The 23,048-nt window shown below is 43.6% G+C and overlaps 2 protein-coding genes and 1 long non-coding RNA gene across 3 annotated transcripts in view; 2 read left to right on the top strand and 1 right to left on the bottom strand.

Moving 5' to 3' along the window:
- Positions 1-4,338, bottom strand: part of DCAF10 (DDB1 and CUL4 associated factor 10) — a 43,125-nt gene extending 38,787 nt beyond the window's left edge. The window contains exon 1 of the mRNA XM_006195877.3: positions 3,685-4,338. Within this exon, the coding sequence (XP_006195939.3) occupies positions 3,685-4,235 (551 nt within the window). The 5' untranslated portion in view covers positions 4,236-4,338. The remainder of the gene's footprint in view (positions 1-3,684) is intronic.
- LOC106730025 lies at positions 3,435-16,128 on the top strand. The gene is made up of 3 exons (XR_001366448.2): positions 3,435-3,773; positions 12,298-12,621; positions 14,739-16,128. It is a non-coding gene; the product is annotated as an uncharacterized LOC106730025 (long non-coding RNA).
- Positions 16,129-17,751: 1,623 nt separating this feature from the next.
- EXOSC3 (exosome component 3) lies at positions 17,752-22,843 on the top strand. Its single transcript, XM_032478025.1, has 4 exons — positions 17,752-18,278; positions 19,206-19,355; positions 21,152-21,303; positions 22,387-22,843. Exons 1-4 carry the CDS (start codon positions 17,958-17,960, stop codon positions 22,586-22,588), a joined length of 825 nt encoding a protein of 274 aa, XP_032333916.1. The 5' UTR covers positions 17,752-17,957; the 3' UTR covers positions 22,589-22,843.
- The last annotated feature ends 205 nt before the right edge of the window (positions 22,844-23,048 follow it).

Raw genomic sequence — 23,048 nt, 5'->3', positions numbered from 1 at the left:
CCTATTTTATATGATACTAATATAGCTCACCAGCTTTCCTTTGTTTAGAATTTTTTTGATGTTTTCCTCTATCCTTTTAGAATGTGTTTGATATACCCTATCTTATGTACAAGAAGTATATTTAGTACTTTTATAATTAGTAATATTTGGATTTATTTTCAGCCATTCTTTGTATTTTTTGTTAAAACTTTCTACTTTCCCCCCTTTCCTTTTCTTGTCTTCTAAAAATTTCTCATTCCAAATTTTTTTCCTCTACTAATTTGGAAATAATATATTTACTTGTCTTTTGGTGGTGACCCTGCAAGTTTTAATATGCATATATTAAAGCCTAAAGTTAATATATCACAATTCTCCCTCAAAGAAAAAGGAATTTAAAGTAACCTTTCATAATTTACATGCTATTGTTGTCTTCTATTTTAGCTCCATCTTTGCTAATCCCAAAAGACAAAATTAAATTTAGTTTTACATACAAATTTTCTAACTTCTTTGTTCTTTATTCCTTCTAGTATCTCAGACCTTACAGTTAAAGACACTTTCTTCTCTCTGAACTTAAGAGTTCCATTCAGTGGTAAACTCACTGAATTTTGATTGGGTGCATATGTATTTATTTCATCTTCGTTTTGACCAGAACAAAGAACCCATCTTGCTGGGTATAGACATTTAGATTGGCAGTTTTTTCCAGCATACTAAAAAATAATCACCACTGTCCTCTAATGTACACTATTATTGATGGCTAATTGGCTTTCACCCTCATAGTCACTTCTTTGAAGGTCTTTTTTCTCTAGCTTTTATATTTGTTGTCCTGTAATTTCACTATATGGCTAGGGAGAATTCCTGCTTGGGGTATGCTGGGCTTCTTAAATCATGGTTTGGTACCTTTCTTTAATTCTGGAAAGCTCTCAGCTAGTACTGCTTCAAATTTGTTTTACCCCATTATCTACCTCATTTTCTTCAGTAACTGACCAAATACATGGTATGCTCTATGCTCCATGTCACTAAACCTCTTTCATATTTTCAATCTCTCTGTCTCCCTTGTCTGTATTCTGACTTCTTCACTTCTATTTTCCAGTATACTAATTCTCCCTACAGCAGTGCCTAATGTGTTCTCATAGAGGATAGGTTAAGAAGGTCCCATATTATCTAGTCTATTAACATGATCAAATTTCCTTTTTCAAAAGGTCACTTTAGGAGGTGATACACTTATTTTGACAAAGTTGCTATTGCCTAAAACATTTTTGGAAGTTTTTAGAAATTATCTTCTAGTCCATGTATCCTTTTATCTCTTTAGTGCCTAATTCTTTCTAGGCTGGTCTCTATCAAATTCATAATTTTAATTCTTACCTTCTGTATCACCTCTCCTTTCTGTACTGAGAAGTCCTTGTGACAGTGGTTACAGTATCCAGTATGCTGATTTAATGCATATGCAACTGAAGGATATGAGAAATTATCTCATTTAATACAGATTTGTCATTTTATATACAACTATTTTAAGTCCTATAAAAATTGGGGGCATATTGGTAGATGTAGTAAGAAAAATAAAAAATTAAAACACAACTATTTTCACCTGTCACCTTGACATAAATGAAAAAAGAATGGCAATGTGCAATACTGGCAAGGGTATGGGAAGACAAGCACTTTCACAAGGAACTGATAGGAATGAGAACTGGTACAGCCTTCACAGAGGGCAATTTAATAATAAGTACCCAAAATCTTCATAATCTTTGACCCATTCTAGGGATTTACTATAAGGACTTAAACCAAAAATATTTGTTTAAAGAGGTTTTATTTAAACTAATGAAAGATTTTAAATAATGTTGCAGAAATATATTCATGAACCTAGATAATTTGCAATATATTGTATGACAAAAGGCAGGCTACAAAATAGTAGATTCCACCTTTATGTTAAAAGAAAAAGTTTCCTTATCCATTCAATCTCTGGGATCATAAGTGATGTTTAGCTTCTTTTAGTTCATTTATTGCCTAGGTTTTCTATGATAAGTACATATTAATTGCATAATTACATATTACTGAACTATTTTAAGTACTAGAGTACCTAACCACCTTTTACAAAAATGTTACTATGGGAAAATGTAGTCCTATCAGTGATATACTACTCACTTAATAGCACTGGCAATGAGAATTCCTTCTTCATAACTCATTCTATCCCTCTCACCCTCTACCTAAAATCTCACTTCCAAAGAGTAGAAACAGCTACTCTTGAAGGCCTGACAGAACAGATAGAAGTTTGGGAGGAGAGGAGCTGGGATATATTGAAGAAGGAACTGAAGGTTTATGAGGAACAGACTCCTGGTATTTTGGGAGAAGCTTTAGGAATAGGGCTTGGTTGGAGGAAGGAGTAGGGAGAAGAGATTCCATGGATAAACTTCTGCAAAAATAGTTTCTTCTCTCACCAGTTCTCCTTGTATTCAGGTGCACATTCACTGCTACAAGTTCCACCCAACTGCTATAGGGAGAAACTCCAGAGATCTCAGCACCGAGTCTGACTAGGAATAAACATCTGCAACAGTGAAATGGAATAAGGTGTACCTGCTCACAGTAATTCCAGATTTTATGTCTTTCTTCAGTAATTTTTTTTGTTAACCTATCATTTTTCACCTTCTCTAAAATGGCACGCTGCCCCTCCAACCTCTGACATATCAGTTCCTCTCTCTGAAATATTTCTATCCCCTTCCCAACCCTAACTTGACTAATTCATCTTCTAATCATTTTTCTATCTTGGTTAAGTGTCACTTTCTCAGGGAAACCTTGAACACCCTAGTCCACAGCAGGTTCTTTCAAGCCTTTATCTCAATTTGAAAATATGCATTATGAAATTATTTAGAATGGTTATTAACATCTAGTTGCACCAACTGGCCCCAAAACCAATGAAAATGGTGCCATTAGCTATGGTGCTCCCCACTGCCACCTCTGTATCTGGAACATAGCAGATGCTCAACAAATACCTGCTGAATAAGAGGAGGAATGAATGAACAACTAAGCAATGACTAGGAATCCAGAGACCTTGATCAGGGGAGTTGTATTATCTATATCCTCTCATGGTAGAACTGTATGTACATTTCTTCCTTTGATTGTTGTTGAACTTGTTCGTGTACTCATAAAACAAAGCATATCTATCTATCTACCTATCTCACTCTGAAAAGGTTGGATAACTTTATCCAGCCTGGGAACTTCACAGATGCCCCACATCACAAGATGCCTCTCTGCAGCGTCTTACTGGACCAAAGGCAGAAAGGAACGCACACTTGTCCCTTCAGGGCAAGTGAGGCACAGGGCACAGGGAGTGTGCAAGCTCCCTATCCCTGACCAAGCTTAGGTGGGAAAAATACAAGCCTACGGTGACAGGGTATTTATTCAAAGTGTATTTATTGAGCATCTAAAGTGTACCAGAAAATTCTAGCTCTGGACTAGCTCTGACAGACCTGCCAGGGAGCTTCTGGCACAGAGCTCCGTGTCCTGAAGGTGAGCAAATGAGTCCCGGGCCCGCCAGCCTCCAAGGGCCGGGCGGGGCCTCCAACAGTGACAGAGCGCTTCACAAAAAGCCAGGGGCATGAAGGCCGGCCGCCCCAAACGGACTCGCAAACCCCGGTACGGACCGAGCGAGCGGGCCCTGGGCAGCCGCGCCAGGCGGAGGCGGCTTCCCGCCCTCCGAGGGGCCGCGCTTACCCGTCGGGCGAGTACTCGAGGTTGAAGACGGCCCCGTGGGTGCGAGTGCTGAGGTACACCGAGTCCGCAGGATGGATGGAACCATAGAGGTTAGTCATGGTGCGGAAATTGTCCCGCGCCGGGTCTACGAACAGCCCGCGGCCCAAGCTGCGCTCTCTTAGCCACCCGAACAGCCCGGCGCCAGGGCCGCCCAGGCCGGCGCTAAGGCCGTGCCAGCCCCGGCTCCCGACCCGGCCGTCTGGCCCCTGTAGCCAGAGCGGCGGGGAGGGCGGTGGCGACTCTCCCTTGGGCGAAGCGACTGAGGATTCTAGAGCCCCGGGCGACCCGAGCGCCCCCGAGCGCCCGGCGGGGGGCAGCGATTGGGCGCGCGGGCGTCTAGGGCTCCCGCAGGGCGACGGGGGAGGGGCTGCGTCAGCCTCGGGCTGTGGCTGCGCCGGCGGGGAAGGGAGCGGCCCGGCGGCTGCTTCCTGCCCTTCGTGGAGTGCCGGCTCCTCAGCCCGGGCTCCGGCCGCCCCTTCCCCTCCGGGGCTACGGGGCCCGAAGGGAAACATGACCAACGCCCCCGCCCCCCGCTCCGGGCCGCTGCCCCGCAGGCCGACACCTCAGCGGTCCCGCTCCAGCCGCCACTTCCGGCGTGCGGCGGCCTAACCCCGCCGGCTGGGAAACCCGCGCCGCCCCTCGGCCGTCATCCGCCGGGGACCAAGAAAGTGGGGACACCGCCCGACTCGGGTGCAGCCGCAGCCTGGGAAGTTGGAGGTCGGGAGTTACTAAGATGTATTTGTGCGCAACTGAGGATGCTCACGGTCTGGGCTGCATAGGGTGGTGGCATCTGGGCACCGCGTGCGACATTGTCAGTATGTGGTTGTCACTGACCGGACTGTGTCCTTGGGGATGACAGAGCCTGACTAGTCAGTCTAAGAGGCTGGGTATGATTATGTGCTGTTTACATAATCATCCCTACTTTACACTGAGCTCAGAAAAAGGAGACATGACCATATTACGTGCTGCTCACACACAGTAAATTGCATGGTGTACTGCCTACTCGGCCTGGGAATCTAGGGACTCGTCAACTTCTGCGCTAAAAAACCCTGGTTTGTACAGTGCCTGGAAAATTGGCCTATTGGTGCCTTGGATATCTGCCCAACTCCCTAACCTGACCTACTGGCCAAAGCCGTCCTCTATGCACGAAGGAGCATGTATCCAGCCAGGAGTCACAGAAGGTAGCTGGAGATGTGAGTTAATCCAACCATACAAACAACAGAGTCGAGGGTCAATCCTGCTTATGTCTGCCAAGCAGGGTATGGAGCGCATAACAGATGCAAGGCCCCCAAGGGCCTCAAAAGGTTAACTGGAACTGGGATGTTTCTTGATGAGGGAAGGAGAGTCTTATGTGAAGGGAAGTTTGAGGTACAAGAAGAGGCAGATACAAGAACTGACAACTCTTCTAGGCCTTGATCAAGAAATAAGTTGAAAAGCTCCCATCTGGTGACTGTCCAGGATAGATCTGAAGGATCTCTGGAAGAAAGGAATGGGATTCAGAGAGAGCTCAACTTTCAGCAGGTCCTCCCACCAGCAAAGTTATTAGTTATTCTGCTCTCCTGTCCACCAGCTGACTGAAAAATGGGCAAGAAGCAAGCATCCTGTGTTCAGAGAACATCGAGGTAGCCATTCCTCTAGAGATATTCCCCATGTAAGAGGCAGAGGTTTGTTTTATGACCTTAGTGACCCACAACTTTTGACTGCAGCAAATGCTTAATTAACGCCCTCTGCTTGATTCCCAAGTTATGGTCAATGGCTAAAATTTTTTTGGTTTATAAAACCTTGACTGTGATAGTTTTACCAAAGTTATTAACTTTCTCAATAAGTAAAATAAAACTCAGTTTTAAAAGGTTACATATTCCAAGGTATTTAAGATATGATTCCACAGCAAAACACACTCTGTAACAAAAGTTTGTGCTGTCTCAAGATAATCAGATTTCACCATTCAGGCAACTCAGAATTAACACACTAGAGCCCCCAAACTGATTAAGAACTTAGCAATTTACAGAATCTAAAGAAGCTAAGTGGGAGCCAAAACATTTTGTAGGTTTGCAAGTACCTCTATCAGTTAGATAATGAAAATGATTCTTGAAAAGTTAAGATAGCCACAAACTTCAGGCAGTGGTGGTTGTCACACACAGAACAAGTCATTTAGTAATGTCAGGGTTTTTTTTTTCTTATGCTTCTACTTAAAATGTGCGTGCTCTCTTGTTCCAAATATTTTTACTAAAACCTAAAATAAGAATAAACTGCATAAGGACTAAGATTCTATTGAGATGACTATGATATAACCCTTCAGTTAAAAAAAAATCACTGGAGGTTAACAAAAAAGGCATTAAAGATAGAACAACTTTGCACCTGCTTCTATTTACCCACTGCCTGTGAGAGCCTTTAAGTACAACCATGTTAACAAGGAATTGATTTCAAACCAGTCTATATAGACCAATATTTATGAAACATTATTTTTGAAAGCTAAAAAATTTTCAACCTCAGTTGCTGAAATTCACAGATATCAGTTCATCAGAAATGCCCAAAGCATTCTCTGAACTCCTTTGCCCCCGGATGCTCCTTCCAGATCACAGCAAGAGTGAAATATTGGCAAAGGTTTCCCCTAGGCCCAAGTATCACATGCATGTCCCTTAGGATCTATCTCATCAAGCAAGCAGGGAATAAATTTATTTACTTTTTTCCCTATCCATTGACTAAACATTTTTAAATTTAACTCCCAACTGATATCTTATAATGCAATGGTCCTGAATGTAAACACGGGCCTTTCTGTCCAGGCTTTTATACTTTCGGAGCAGCAGGTTCACTCCTTATGTCTCTGACATTATTGGTTCTACCCATCAAATAGAATTCTTTTTGGGGGAACAAGATTGACAAACTGAGCAAGACAGTTTGACATGGCATAAAAAGCTGAAATTGCAGCTATATCCCAGGCATCTTCTGGTTGAAGCCATGCATCGTGAGCTTTTTGGAATGATCATCTGTTATTTCATCAGCTCAGGAAACAGCAAGTGCAAACTCCAGCATCGCCTTTTCCCGGGCAGGGAGGTCAGACTTTCTCCAGTTCACACAGACCTCCAAGAAAACACACAGTCAGAAGCAGAATCTCTGTTCATTACAATGCAGCCAATGAAACACAAGGCCTAACGAAATAGGCATTAATGAAAAAACCCAAGGTTAGAGTAAAGGGGCAAAGTCAAGCCAATATAAACTTTCTAGACAGATAAGTATCTTGGTCAAGTCCAGTGTAATACAAACCTGAATTCTAGCTCAACACCACCTCTACCAGGAAATCTTTGCTCACTCAGACTACAAGCACTTCTCTCTCCTCCAAACACCTGTGGCATCAAAATCCTCAGAACCAAGACTCAGAGACTCTTAATACATAAGGACCCCAAATCCCAGCCTTTTCATATTAGAAAAAGGAAGTTCAGATAATTATCCCTTTGTCCTCACTTAATCCCAAATAAGACACAGTATTTGCAAAATTAATAGCTGACACTTAAGCAATTACTATGTGCCAAGAATGTGTTCAGTGCTTCATATTCATTATCTTATGTAATTCTTGTAAAATCCTAGGAAGTAGTACTTTTATTGTCACCCCCAATTTTATTGGCAAAGAAACTGAAGCTTGGAGAGGTGAAATGACTTACCCAAGGTTACAAAGCTAGAGAGTGGCAGAGGTGGGATCTGAATCCAAGTGTACTGGATTCCAATGACTATACTAATAATCATTACCCTTGCTGAAGCAAAATACTGGAAACCACTAACCACCTAAAAACAGGAAGAACAGTTCCAGCAAACCATGGTGTAACAGCACATCCTATGGTCACAAGGGAGACAATGCCGGAGAGACTGATCCTGGGTGAGGCCTGGTGGCTAGGCAGGAGGCTCTCAGCAGGCCAAGGAGATGATGTACCTGTCTTGTTTTGCTTCAGGCTGGCAAAGGAAGCCCTCAGGGAATAATTTTCAAGGGCTCCATTCAGGTGGGGTCAGGAGGGAAGATGACCCTCCCTCAGGAATAAGTGCAGAGAACAGATGTTTCTGTTCTTTGGCCCAGAGGATCAGGAATTTCACAGTAGAGATCAGTAGGATTTTGTAAGCATGGTGACAAACCCATATTTGCTGCGTCTTTATCTTCAGTCCATTCTCTGGGAAGAATTAGCATGACCTCTGGCACCCAAAGAGCCTGACTTTGGATGAAACAAAGAGAGGGTAAGCTGTTGGCTTGGGGACTGAGACACATTTCACTACCAGTCTTGTTGGGAAAGGGTTGGTAGAGGCGGCTCCAGAATGGGAGGCTGACTGGGCCAGGCCTGGGCAACCCAGCAGTAAGAAATAAAAGGAATCCTAAGAAGCTGGTTTGGGCCCATTAGGAATAAGTAGTGGATAGACTATAAATTCACACTGGGAAATGCAAACAGTATAATGTAGCAGAAAGAGTGTAAGCTTTGAAAAGGGACTCGGCCACATTCTAGTTGTATGCCCCACATTAAGCTCCAGCTCTGCACCTGCAAGGTAAAATGCTTGTAATAAGGCTCAACTTAGACAGGGAGTTGGGTGCATTCAAGAGAACGTCTGCCGAGTATCCAATACCAGGTCTGGCATGAAGCTGCAGCTTAGCTAACCACTGGTCCTAACTATCAGGTACACACAGAAGCAGGTGGGCACAGGGATGGGAAACTGGCAGAGGAGAGGTAGACACTCACCTGGTCAGAGAGCACTGGGTTCTTTAAGAAGACCCTGTACCGAGCACTGTGGACAGCCACGCTGTATGGACACCTATTGGCTAGGCTGGTCTTCACAATGATGAGTTCTTTGTCAGCTCTGCTGAGCTGGCCTGGGAAGGGAGAGGAGAGGAGAGGAGAGCTGCCATAAGCCCTGGACAGCAGCTCAGAAGAACCTAGACAGGCGCCACCATATTTTAGCAGGTTGCCCATCCACCTATGCATCCACCCATTCACTCATGCATTCATTCCCAGTCCCTTGCTCCTAGCTACCCTGTTTTACTTTCTTCGTGATACTTAACACTTTCTGAAGTCAACTTATCCTTTTATCTTATTTGGTTGTTCACTGTTTTCTTCTCTCTAGGATATGTTTGAAAGTCTAGGCGTTTTCTGACTTGTTCACCACTATCTCCCCAGAGGAATGCCTGACATATAGTGGTTGCTCAGAAAAATATGTGCTAAGTGAATGACTAAATTCAAGAAATATTTTCTGAGGCCCATCAGGTACTGGACTAACACTTTTTTAAAAGGTCCTAACCTCAGGGGACCTGCTCCTTAGGGGTCAGCAGAGGCAGAGAAGAAGGGAATCCACATTGGTACCTGGCACCATTCTGGGAACTTTACATAATCCTCACCCCAGCTCTGCAGAGTGAGTATTAACGCCATTTTACTAGTAAGAAAACCAAGGCTTTGGGACATTTATATACTTTGCTGAAGTTCACGTGCATGATTTATGGCAGCATCAGATTTGAACACAGGACCTGTCTCTTCCCACTGAGATGGAGAAGCTGTGGCAGCTGTGGAAAGGTAAAGCAGTGGGCACTCAGCATGCCACTGAAGAAGGACAGATGAAGGAGGCTGTGGAGTTCAGTGGAGGAAGAGGCCCTTGTAAGTGAAGGCAGATGAGATGGACTTCGGAGGAAAGTTCAGATTCACAAAGCGTGGACAGGATAAAAGGCATCCCAGAGGCACAGTGAAGTGTGAGCCAAGTTAAAGAGGGGCGATATCATGAGACCTGAGTGCTCTGAAGAGTAAAATGTAGCTCACCTTGACTGGTCAGAACATAAAGAGGGGCTGGAGGAAATGAGACTGGGAAGGCAAGCTGGTGTTAGGCCATGGAGAATCATTGTGACAGATATCTCCCAGTCCCTGCTTCCCCCTCTTCTTTTAATAATAGAATCCCTTAATTTTAGCTGGGCACAGTGACCACACAGCTTCCCTGACAGCTAGATGTAATGAAGTTCTAGCTAATGGGATGTAAATGGAAGTGATGAGTGTGACCTCCATGTCATGACCTTAAAGGGAAGGAATGTGTGCCCACAAGTGTCCATCTGTCTCTTTCTGCTGGTGGCAGTAGTGAGCCAGCATGAACATGTAACCAAGAGCAATCTCAGACAGCAAACAACACTGTGATGCCCCTCAACAGCTCACACAGGACTATAGGTGAGAGAGAGGAAAAAAACATCTTATTTAAACCAATGTGTCTTTGGATCTGGCTAACAGCAGCCTAACCTGAACCCTAAGTAAGAAATGCATTATTGCCAGTCTAAAATCCCTGAACTTTATTATCTAGGGGGGTGTAGGGAGCCAGAGGGATTTTTAGAACAAAATTAGAAAGATGAGCCAGAGTTATTACCAAACTTATTTCAGTTCCATACATATAACCGTAAAGTTGCATTCAGACCCCAGCCTCAGAATCTGGAGGCTGTCTCAGCCAACTACAGTCTTTCTGGGCTTCTTCCTAGCTCCACAGTGATCTGGGACTATGTGGGAAGGACCTCTAGCAAGCAGGCCCCTGAATCTTATCCAAGAATGATTTAGCACTGTTTTTCCACTAACCTGTTTCTTTGTTGCAGATGGCATTGTAATAAGAAAAGAAGGCTCTGAATTCCAATGGCCGATAAGGCAACACTTGAAATATATTTGGTAAAAACCCTGTCTGCAGAGAAGAAAAAAACAAGGAAAGATAAAATGACAGCTTAGAGCAGGATAGGCAAACAATAACTGGTAGTTCCCATACTGTCTGCTGAATGCCAGATGCAATCTTAGGAAGCCACAGCCTTGTGAAAAGCACAGTCCACACATATGTTCACCTTTTAGGGTATTTTAAGTGTTACTTCTAAAGGTGATTTCTTTTTGGTAAGTCATTTTATAAAACTTAGAGAGTGAATTTGTAAGTAAACCAAATGACGCTTCTTAGAATTTAGATTTTACTGATTTCCTCCCTTTTCACAGAGGGGTCGGTGGTGCTTGTTTATTTCTAAGAATTAAATCAGTAACAAGTCTTGATATTAGTAAAGTACTTTGTAAAGTTCTTTCATACATCCAATCTCATTCTTCCTTCTCCACAACTCTGTAAGGTAGTAAGGCAGGTATCATTATCCCCAGTTTATAGATAAGGAAACTGAGGCCTGGAGAGGTTCAGTGACTTGCCCTAGGCCATACCAAATGTAAGAGGCAGCCTTGGGAGTTTGACATTGGGTTTTCAGTATGTTTTCTAATGGGATGTTATGGCAGATGTTATGTTGGCTGCTACCCAGCAGCCATTTCTTCCCTTTTCCCTTGACAACTGAACCTGGCTGTTGTTCAGATATCAGATTGCCATGGGCCCCAGGGAAGGCCAAGCCCTTTCCCAACTCTAGTGGGTGAATCCTGATTGGTCTAAACCAACTATAGTGATTCTATTCTACTTGTCAGTGATTGGCCTAGGAATGGGCATGTGATACCATTGTGCCCAATGAGAAACAGGGAAATCAGCTAGGAGCCTTCTCTCTCCAAAAGGAATATGAGAAAAGGGTGTAGCCTCCATGCCCCTTCCATTACATCCAGGGGTTGTGCAGGGATGTAATGTTTGCTGCTGCTATAGCCATGGAGAGACCAGGAAGTCCCAAGTCTGAGCACAGAGTCATCACATTAAGGAAGACAGAGCCAAAAAATGCAAAGAACTTGATCTTTGACTGTATCACTGAGCCACTGGATTCACTCTGTGTCTGGACCTGCTGTTATGTGAGACTCTGAATTGTCCTTACTGTTATACCAACTGAATTGGATTTTCTCTTACTTGTAGCTGAAAGTGCCCTGATAATAGATGGTACAGGTTCATTACTGGTCTAGAACACATGGTAGAAAGAATCATTTATATCAGCCATAGCAGGGGCTGGGGAGGAGGTGAGGAAGTGAGGAGGTGTGGACAGGTACTGAGAAAGAGGCTGAGGGTTCCAAACCTTTCCCATCAGACCATTTGGGTTTTTATCTTTTCTTCTTCATCTTCTTTTTTTTAAATGGAGGTACTGGGGATTGAACCCAGGACCTTGTGCATGCTAAGCAGGCACTCTACCACTGAGCTATATCCTCTCTTCTATCTTTTCTATATAATGGATTTCTACACAAGATTTTGTTTGGAAAAAATCCACAAAGTACCAGCACCAAGGTTGAAAAACAAAAGTTTAAAGCAAACATCTGTGTTCAAAGAAGGGTTTTATAATTTGGCAATATAAAGCACCAGCTTTAAAAAGTACCCTCAAGAAATAATTCAGGGATGTTCAAAAAGATATACGCATAAACATGTTACAAGTCCTTAATTTCCAAGATTGGGAGATTGCTGAAATAAATTAAAATATCTCTATTAGCAATGCTATATCATGCAGTCACTAAACATCACATTGACCTAGAAAAATCTTCATACCATGATCTCATTAAAAAAAAAGTTACATGTATATTTATACAAAGAAAATAGGGAAGAAAAATGCTAGCAGTGGCTGACTTTGGTGGAATGAGGTAATTTTTATTTTTTAATTTTCTGCTTATTTAATTTTTCTAATTTTTCAACATGTAATTGCAGGAAAGAGCAAGGTACCTCTCACACTTGTTGAAGCAGCTGGCACGTATCTCATGGGTCTATCTTCACACCATGCTATGGTGCCAAAGGGAACTACAGCACCCACCTCAGTGAGCAGAGAACTGAGTGACAAAGAGGAGTCTCAGAACTTAACAAGCCGTGCCTAAGAAAGAGGAAAAAAATGCACGTCCGTCTGACTGGGATACAACTGGATCCCAAAGGAAGGGTTCATCCACAGGAGGAACTTGGGCAGACTGGGACAACCAGTTCCAGGGATTTATACTCTAGCAGACAGAGGTCTGCACTGGCTGTGACTCCCTGCATAAGGTGAGTGTCTCACATTCTTTTCTATCTCCTCCATGAGCTCTACAATGTCAAAAGATAGGTCCTTTTTGTAGGGAGTAGGGTAATGGCTGATGGGTTTGGACTTCTCTTCCTGCTGAGTCTCATAAAGGTGCAAGTTCAGGGTCACCACAGGTAACTTTTTCCAAAATCTACTTGTCACAAGGTGAAGAAGACACTGAAAGGAAACAAAGACAGGTTTGGATGGGCTACCAAAGGAATGGCCTGGATAGCTAGTTTGTATATCTGGGCTTAAATGAAAGATGGTACCTCCTGGTCCAACTCCCACTGATTACAAGTCCCCTTGAGCAATCATGAAAAGGATTCTGGGCTCAACAAGAAACAAAAAAAGTACTTAAAATTATTTTTTAAAAACCTGTGGGACAAATACACACAAAAACTTCTACAAGCTGTTAGCTTGCATCTGCTAGCTTAAAAAGCCAGTTGATGAAACCATCTGAGGTATGTACCCAGGCACAGGGCTTGACATTAGGTGAGTGTATAAATGACAGTTACTATTGGCCAACTAGAGTTTAAAATTTTTTGTTTTGTTTTGTAGAAATACCAGACACTTCATGATTTTGAAATACACAGACTGGGTTCCACCACCAGTCTTCATACTACAGCACAATCCAAAAAAACTTTTTACACTGAACATTATCAAAATTAGAAACATGCTTCAAAAGATACCATTATGAAAATGGAAAGACAGTTCACAGACTCATAAAAAATATTTGCAAATCATATACCTCATAAAGAATTTATATCCAGAATACATTTTAAAACATTTTACAACTCAATAAGAAGACAACATACTTTAAAAATGGGTAAAATATCTAAACAGACATTTCACCAAATTAGACATACAGATGGCCATTAAGTACATGCAAAGATGCTCAACATCACTCTTAGGGAAATTCAAATTAAAACCACAATGAGATAACACTTCACACTTGGTGTAATAAAAAAGACAATAACAAGTATTGGTGAGGATGTAGAGAAACTGGAACCTTTATGGTGGTGGAAATGTAAAGTGGTGCTGCAACTTTAGAAAAGTTTGGCAGTTTCTTGAAAAGTTAAATATAAATTTATCACAGAGCCCAGCAGTTCTTTCCCAGAGAAATGAACTCATACATCCACAAAAAGACTTGTATGCAATTGTTAATTGCATTGTTCACAGGAGCCAAAAAGTGAAAACCTGAATGGATAAACAAAATGTAGTGTATCCATACAACAGAATACTACTCAGAAATAAAAAGTAATGAGCTTCTAATGCATGCTACAAACATAGATGAATTTTAAAAACATCAAGGTAAGTGAACGAAGCCAGAACAAAAACACTATAAGTTGTATGATTCCATCTGTATGGAATGTCCAGAAAAGGCTTATAGCCTATGAGACAGAAAGTAGATTAGTGGTTATGTGGAGCTGGGGTGGGAACGGGAGTTGATTGCAAATGGGCATGAGGGATCTTTTTAGGGTCACTAAAGTGTTCTAAAACTGGATTTTGGTGATGGTTGCACAATTAGTAAGTTTACCAAAAATAACTATATTTGAAGTGTCTGAAATATATAGTGTGTAAAGCAGTTTTTAAAATGCTGCATGTATGGGGGGGTAAAGTATCATTTTTGGTTTTAGAGTAAGATTTGGGGTAGGTTTCAGAAGCATGAAGAAGAGCTAACCTCTACCCTGTCACAGTTGTTTTAAGACTGACAACTAAGTGATGCCTAGGGCCTGACCCAGGTGTATGGAAGATACTGAGTTTTTTTTTCCTATGATATCTTTGCTTTTGATATCAGGTTAATACTGGCCTCAAAGAATGAGTTGGGATATGCTCCCTCCTCTCCTATTTTTTAGGAAGAGTTTGTGAAGAAGGGGTATTAATTCTTTAAATATTTGGTGCAATTAGTCAGTGAAGACACCTGGGCCTGGGCAGACTCTACCCTACTGCTGTTACTGATGAATTTGTTGATCTTACAACCTCATACGACCTTGGGCCAGTTATCAGTGTACTGCCATTCAGCTCTAAACTCACCCTTCACTGCCTACTCTGAGACAATAGATCTTGGTGTTAAAAATATTTTTCCTTTGTTATCTATCAGGAAGACAAGCTGTGTAGATAGAAAGCCCTGCAGAGGCACTGAAAGAGGAGAGTTTTGCTTCGTGGTTCCAGTGCGCTATCTAGTATACTTCTGCAGCACCACACCTTCTCCAGCACCTGCTCCTGCTTTGTTTGGGGGCCAGAAGCACCCAGCAGCCAACAGTTCTCCCTAGCACCTACGGGGCTGTTTTGTAACAGAGGCTTCCAGGAGACATTTCCGCAGGAATAGCTTTCCCCAGCACCCTAGAAGTGCCAGCAGGTTCTGTAGGGTGGATTTCTAGCAAGTTCCACTACCACAGATTCCCACTGACTTCTTGCCATTTAATGAGCCATGACTGTGTCCTTCCTCTCTATCAAGGTCTCAATCAGTCCTGGCCAGTGGAGAGAGGCTTTTCCTTGGGTGAGCTAAGTACTAGGGGTAATGGCAGTTCCTTATATCTGCTTTTCTTATACCCTTTAAAGTGCTCTAGTTCTTACTAGCCATGATCATTTGTAATTAAAAACATCTGTACCAAGTGGACTCTCACTTGTGCAGTGATAATCGTGAGTTTTTTCATTAAAGATATTAACACTTCCATGGATTCTTTTACTATTAATTTCTGTTTATAAATCAGCATGCAGTTCATTTGTACTTTTTAGAAACCAGTGAACTAAGAAATTTTAAAGGTTCAGTCAAATACTACCTCTTTTGGGACACCTATCCTGACTCCTACCTTCCTCCCACATAGAAGTAACCATTTCGTCCTTTGTACTCCCCGGGGCTGACCTTCTAATCAGACAGGTTGTTACAAACAAGATAACATTTGGTATTTTCATATGGCAACAGTGAATTCCCCTAGCGCAGGGACCATGATTCAGCTAACTACCTGGCTCAATTACCCAGCTCAATTCCTGGCTCACAGCAAATGCTCAACTAGTTTCGTTAATTGAAAGCTACAAAAACGCCCAACTTCACCAGTCAACAAAGAAAAGCAACCCCGAGATGCCACTTTTCCAACTTCTCAAGTAGAAAAGATTTCGAAAGAGGAAGTCTGGGGAAACAGTCCAGAAGGCCGCGGTCTGGTCCAACCTTTCCGAAGGGCAATGTCATTTCCCCAAGGGAAATACTGAAGCATGAGGAGATGTATCCCAGAGGCAGTCGAGGGCAGCATCGCCCCTACTGCGCTGGCTCTAGGCCGGCAAGACCCCTAAACAAGAAGAGGTCTAATCTACCCGGACTGATCCCCCAGGATCCCCCACGCGCAGGCCGAAATCAAGGCATGTTCTCGACATAGGTGCGCCGCCGACTGCTCGCCCCGGCCTCCTCTGCAATCCCCAGTCGCCCTCGGCCACTTTCACACCCAGAAAAAGCTGCACGACCCGTTCAGAAAAGTGAATTTCGCAACCGCGACCCAACCGGACTCCAACGCCGCCTTAGTCCAGGTCCGCGGCTCAGAGCCGGGCCCCGCACGCTCGCTTGCCGTCTTAGTTTCCCACCCACCCGCACGCGGCGGACCTCCGCGTCCCCTGGTCAGCCAGCCGCCCGACCCCGGCAGTATGTGCGCACTTACCAGCTGTCGCACGACGCCGAGCCCGCGAACCACAGAAGTAGCGGCACGCGGCGCAGCGGCCAGGCAGCCTTCCCGCGCGCTGCGTCCTCTGGGCCCGCCCCTCGGGGCGAGCCGCATAGGGCTCCGCCCGCGAGGTGCTTTCGACCCCGCCCCTGCAGGCCTGAGTTTCCGGTCTCAGGTGGCTGCTCTTCTCCAGGCGTCCGCCATAGTCTGTGGACTTGGGAATGAGCCAGACGGATGCCCATGTGTCGCCCCCACAGGAAAGTGTCCTTGATAGGCCTCCTCAGCCAGGTTTGGGCCGAGTTTCTGAGGAGACTCCTCTACCCACGTCGGGGTAATACAGGAATCATTTCCCGACCTCTCACTCTGCCTGGCCGGGACCCTAGGTCATTGAGCACCATTCAGGCATGGCCTTGGGCCAGCCACGATCGAGGTAGTCTTGGTCATCGAATACCTATTGGTTCCAGGCCCTCTGGAATGGGGTTGGAGTGGGGAGGAGAGAAAAAGAATCTACACCATCTCTTCTGCAAAGGTAACCGGCCAAGAACAGTTCTTAAAACAATCTGACTGCAAAACAACAAAACTTACATTTCATTTGGCCTCTGTTATCTTACTCAGTTGGCTCACCAGCACTTGGCAAAATTTGAAGGGTATCTTAGAGCTAGTCTGTCTTAAACAGCCTAAAAATCTGAAAATTCAGGTTGGAAGTAGATGCCTTAAAGAAGTGGGCAGTAGAAATGGAGGACGGCTAAAAGCCAAGCCTTCTCAGTACCCAGGAGCTTTGATTCCTACTGGCGCTAGCTGGATGTGCCAGTTGACAGAGGAAACTGATTTCAAGTGAGAGCCCCAAAACTCAGAAGAGCATACCTGGCGTGATATTGATTTGGAATTCAGCTGCTTCTCACATGGGCAACTAAATGCTCCAGGGGAAGCAGTAGCAAGGATTTAACTGCGGTTACTGATTTTCCCGGGCCACGTAGTATCGATAGCTCAATTTTGTCGAGCTGTTCATGTGATATGTATATATTTGCAGGGGGGAAAAAGCCAGGGACACCTATGCACACCAAAATGTTAACATTCATTACCTATTTCGTGTCAGAACCTACACTACAAAGAATGAGAACTAGCTGACAGCCTAGCAAGTGAGACAACGGGGTAAGGGAGAAGACTAGTAAGTTTTATTATCTTTTAGTCTTCTCTGTTTTCCACTGTGTGGACAGACATCTTCTCTAGCAACAACCAAAAAGGTTTCACATTGTAAAAGAAAATACTTTTTCTGGTAAAAGGTCAGCCGTCCTTTTGAGGGCGGAGTCAGAAGAGAGAGCCAACTCCTGAAGGCCCTCTGTTTAGTTCTCAAGGTTCCCACGGAACGAAAAGTGGCGGCGTCACGTATCCCAGCGTGCGACCCGAGACACCGGCAGTGGAAGCACCGCTACTGACGGAAGCTGGGCGTTTCTCCTGCCGATCCGCGGACAGACTGCAGGGTAGAAGGCCGGCTAGAGACACAATCATAGCCACCCTCGGGGAATCCGCCTACCCACAGCTGTTAGGCTTCACAGGCGAGAGGTTCAAGTCCCACACACCGGTGCTGCCGGAAACGGAAAGCCTTGGGCGAGCAGGCGATTGGACACAGAACCGGAAGTCGGAAACTGTGTGTGGCGGCGTCCGCGATGGCTGAGGCGGCGGGTGTTGCAGCGGAATTCTTTGCGAGCAACAGGGCCCGGGCGGCGCGCGCGGTTCTAGATCAGGTGGTGTTACCGGGTGAAGAGCTGCTGCTGCCGGAGCAGGAGGACGGAGAAGGCCCAGGGGGTGCAGGGGAGCGACCCCTGCGTCTGAACGCCGGGGCGCGCTCCCGTGTGCGCGTGGTTTGCGGCCCAGGCTTGCGGCGCTGTGGCGACCGGCTGCTGGTCACCAAGTGCGGCCGCCTCCGTCACAAAGAGCCCGGCGGCGGCGGTGGTGGCGTTTACTGGGTGGACTCGCAGCAGAAGCGGGTGAGCTGGAACTTCGGAGGGGTGGTACGGCCGGGAGAAGTCTGGGGAGATTCCTCGAAAGAAGAAGCGAAGGGGCCCAGGAGCTCTCCTTTCTTAAGGCTAGCCTAGAGCCCCCGCAGCCTTGAGCTTACCTCTGCATCTCCTTTAGAGGGACTGTGAACAACTGGAACGTGGCCCGAGATGGGCGATCAGGAGAGAAAGGAGCCCTGAAATCATGGCATATAAGGAGATAAGGACTGTGAGACATGGCCAGTCTTCAAAACCCCAAAGGTCAGGGAGCAGCAGAGTTGTCTTTCAGGGTCTCAAAGAACTAGGCTTTATCAGTAGATGTCACAGGGAGTTAAATTTCTCTTAGAATAAATAAGAACTCATGTAGGAAAAGGTTGCCCAACAATGGAATGGCCTTCCTTGGTTGTGAGGACCCCCTGTGCCACTGGACTCATGCAAACAGAAGTTAGGGAGTTCCTGATAAGGATACAGAAGAGGTATGGGATACTGACTTAAATGAACAGACTATTGGAAGCTGCAAATCTGAGAGTTTATCATGTGATTGTTTTTTCTTTTACTGAAAGTGGCATATGACCAAGTTTGTTGTAAGATTTGTATTGATTTGGGGTAGAGTATAGCCCAAGTGGTAGAGCGACTGCTTAGCATGCACAAGGTCCTGGGTTTGATCCCTGGTACCTCCTCAAAAAATAAACAAAATAAATTGCCTCCCCTGGCAAAAAGGAAAAAAAAGTAAATAAGTAAAAATAACTTTAATTACATCCCCCCCCAATTTGTATTGATTTGTACACTTGGATTTCAAAATATTTTCTAAATATCTCTACTGACAAACATAATAAAGTAACCGCTAAGGGCTTGCTGAAGATGTCTTCAGAATGACTGTCATTTATGGTTGTTCTCTCATTTTGTTTTCTTTTGTAGTATGTCCCAGTGAAAGGAGACCATGTGATTGGCATAGTGACAGCTAAGTCTGGAGATATTTTCAAAGTTGATGTTGGAGGGAGTGAGCCAGCTTCTTTGTCTTACTTGGCATTTGAAGGTGCAACTAAAAGAAACAGACCAAATGTGCAGGTAATGACAGAACCTTTGGTTTCAAAAGTAAGAAAAATATCCATTCCCTAAATACTCAAATATCCAGAAGGCTACTTAAATTGTCCTATTTTCCCAGTTCTATAGGATGATCTTGGGGCATCTGTGTAATCACTCCAGGCTTCAAGAGTTCCTTCCGCTGTTCCAGCTCTGGGACCAGAGTCTGTACTTATTTTACATTTGCTGTGTTGGGGGATGTTTTCATCTTTACTGAGTTGAAAGGTTATATCTGTTCTCTCCATTGTTATTTGTTATGCCTGTATACACTGGACAAGGAAGGAAGCCATAGGCTCAGGGAGGAAGGAGGGAAAAGCAGTGCAAATTGCTGTTTTATCAGCCATCCATCTACTCTGGATGTGGGTCCCAGGACTGGCATCTCACAGCTTCAGTCACATCACTGTTTGCCAACAATCCAGCTGACAGGAGCAGTCTTGTTACCCCAAGTTTTTAATTTGGACTTTTTAGGTAGCATGGCCACACTCTTCCTATCCATCCAGACCAGAAATTCGTTTGTTTCTTTGCCCTTGCTCACTCACCTTTCTTGTGTCTTTAGTTGCTTAATCTTATTAATCCTTTTTGAGTCTCTCTCTGATCTTCCACATGTCCACCCTTTTATCTCCACTTTGCAAGTTCAGGCTTTAGCTATTTCTTGACTGGATTTAGTCAGTGACCTCCTTATTAACGTCCTGCCTGTACACTTTTGCTCTTCATCCAGGCTTTTACGAGCTGACATCCTCACACTCTCCTTCCTCAAAAAAATTCCTTCAAAGCCTACATATGTTCTTGGTATTTATACTCCAGAGGTTTTCCCTCATCCATAATTACAGCCTCCATATGGCCCTGCCTAAACCACACCAAACTATTTAACAGCACTACTGAATTCATAATTTCTTTCCCTTGTACTCTTGTTCCCTCTGTCTGGATTGCTCTATCCCCTTCTCAACGTATGGAACACATGGTCATCCTTTAAGACCCAGGCTGAACACCACCACTTCTGTAAAAACATCCCTGATTTTCAGTCACTTTACTTACTAGATTCAGCCTTGAATGAAGTTTGTTGTCTATATATATATCTCCATTGCCCTCCGAGACCAAATGCTTCTAAAAGGCAGGGAATGTTTTGTTCCTCTCTAGTTCCTATAGTCACCAACAAATAGGAGGTACTTAATGGAATAAGTTTACTCTCCATTTCCTTAGTTTCATCATTTTGAAGTTCAACTCTTTGAGGTTTTTAAGGTAAATCTTGCACGGAGAGGTGTCAACGAATTACCAGTATTCCATTTTGCTTTGTATAATTTGCACGTCAGGAGTTTCTGTAATTCCCTAGAGCAGTGCTGTCCAATAAGACTTTCTGTGGTGACGCTCATGTTTCATATATGCACTGACTAGTATGGTAGCCACTAGACACACGTGGCTGTTGAGCACTTGAAATGTGGATAGTGCAAATGAGAAACTGAATTTTACATATATAACTTTAATTAATTTAAATATAAGTTTAACTACATGTGGGTAGTGGCTACCATATTGGACAGTGCAATCCTAGAAGGTTTTCTCTGGCTTTGAGATGACTCCCAGTTTTAGGATTTTCTGGTGGGTGAAGGGTAACGGTATATGTACTAATTTTGCCATCTTTTAAGATTCAGCTCCAGAGTGTGGGAATCCTGGAGTGTAGTCAGTCCCTGAGCCACAGAACTGTAGATGGCTGGAGAGAATCAGTAGCAGCACCTATAGCATGGTTTGCTGAGAGGAAATGACCTATCTTTCAATTATCATCGTAGGTTGGCGATCTCATCTATGGCCAATTTGTAGTTGCTAATAAAGATATGGAACCAGAGATGGTCTGTATTGACAGCTGTGGACGAGCCAACGGAATGGGTGTGATTGGACAGGATGGTCTGCTTTTTAAAGTGACTTTGGGCTTAATTAGAAAGTAAGTCCTGATGCCTTCTGGCTTGCCTGTCGTCTTTTATAGTATGCCTTCCTAGAAAGCTGACCAATCTTTGGGATCTGGATTCTTCACAACGTCTTTATCTCCTCAAAGTTAAAAATCAGTATCTCTTTAGCACACTTGTAAACTCACACACTTAGCCCCTCCTCCCAGTGTGAATACATCAAGTTCAGATGTATCTGGCATTACAGTTTGTGTTGATGTGGAGTCTGGCTTCTCTGCTGGAAGGCCTGCTGTTCCTTAGAGCTGATATATTCAGCCTAAATGTGAAAACTGGCCTTCCCCCTTTCTAAGTCACTTGAATACAAATGCAATTTACAATCGTACAAAATCACCAAATTTCTCTTATAATGGGAGTTAAATGTAATTAGGCTGATGTCATCCTTATGCAGACATTCACAGAAAGCTCCTGCTTTTCTGTCCTGGTAGATTTAAGTTCCCAGAGGCATATTCTTTCTCTGTTAGGTGTTTAGACCTTTACTTTCCCAAAGCTGTGCCCTATTAAAGTGCTTTACTCCTAGAGTCACTGAGGTTCAGAGCTATTTTGCATGTCTCTTTTTTCTACTTATTCTGCAGATTTGGAGAATTCAAGATGTTAAAGAAGCATGTTACTAACCAAGCAGCACACTCTTTGTGCTTTGACAGTCAATGCTCCTCTCCAAGTATTGAATTTAATACCAGGGAAAAACTTATGTGGTCAGGAAAATAAGTTTAAAGTGTTCTTTTAGCACCACAGATAATTAAAAAGCTACAGTTCTAAAGTCTAGAATTAAGGTGCTCTGATAATGTCAAGGAAGAACTTCATACATTTTTTGTAAAGTTGACCCAAGGAGTTTGATTTCTTTGTAGAGGATAGCCAATTGTTGTTACTTCTGGTATATCTATTAGTGTAAAGCTTCTTGGAAGAAGCAGGCAGCAAATATTGTCATGTGCCTTGTTCTTGGGATGATGTTGGTTGAGCTTTGAATAACTGTGGAGAACTGCCCAGAAAAGGAGTCTCCTAAAGGAAAGTCAGGTCACACCCCACCACTTTAAGTTTTAATATTCTTTCTTCTTCCTTACCAGGCTGCTAGCTCCAGACTGTGAAATCCTACAAGAAGTGGGAAAACTCTACCCACTGGAGATAGTATTTGGAATGAATGGGAGAATATGGGTTAAGGCAAAAACCATTCAGCAGACTTTGATTTTGGCAAACATTTTAGAAGCTTGTGAACACATGACAGCAGATCAAAGAAAACAGATCTTCTCCAGATTGGCAGAAAGTTGATCTTTGTGGGCATTTTTATGTGTCAGTTGAGCCAAGAGACAATGGGTTTTCTAGGGGAAATGTTTCTCAGGTGAACCTCTCTCCATTAAATCTTCAGAAGACAAGATGTGAATGTACGTATTGTCTTATGAGTCCTAAATAAAATATTTTTATAAAAAAGTTACTGGTTGCCACCCATGTTCTTGTGAGTGGGAAAGTCATTATAAAATAATGATGTGGTTTTTTGTTTTTTACAGTGAAGTTTACTAAAAGTTACTATTTGATGTTAACTCCCTTAGTTACGCTAGAGTACAGCTTCTATAATAAACTGGAGGTGACCATTAAAATAATTAATTTTCTGATGACAGTAAAACATGTTCACTAAAGAAAATGTAGAATACATAAAAAATAGCAAACACAAACCACCTGTAATCCCACTGTTTAGTGGGTGAGTATGTAATAGCCAACAATTACCGTGTGC

This window comes from Camelus ferus, chromosome 4, assembly GCF_009834535.1.
Source record: "Camelus ferus isolate YT-003-E chromosome 4, BCGSAC_Cfer_1.0, whole genome shotgun sequence".
Lineage (NCBI taxonomy): Eukaryota > Metazoa > Chordata > Mammalia > Artiodactyla > Camelidae > Camelus > Camelus ferus.
Note: the sequence above shows the minus strand (reverse complement) of the source record. Positions and strands in the feature narration are given on the sequence as shown.

Bases quoted from the DNA above. Each gene is read 5' to 3' on its own strand.
- EXOSC3 (XM_032478025.1), top strand. From the start codon at position 17,958: ATGGCTGAGGCGGCGGGTGTTGCAGCGGAATTCTTTGCGAGCAACAGG. The intron at 18,279-19,205 runs GTGAGCTGGAAC...TTTCTTTTGTAG, and splicing joins TGGACTCGCAGCAGAAGCGG to TATGTCCCAGTGAAAGGAGA. The intron at 19,356-21,151 runs GTAATGACAGAA...TTATCATCGTAG, and splicing joins GAAACAGACCAAATGTGCAG to GTTGGCGATCTCATCTATGG.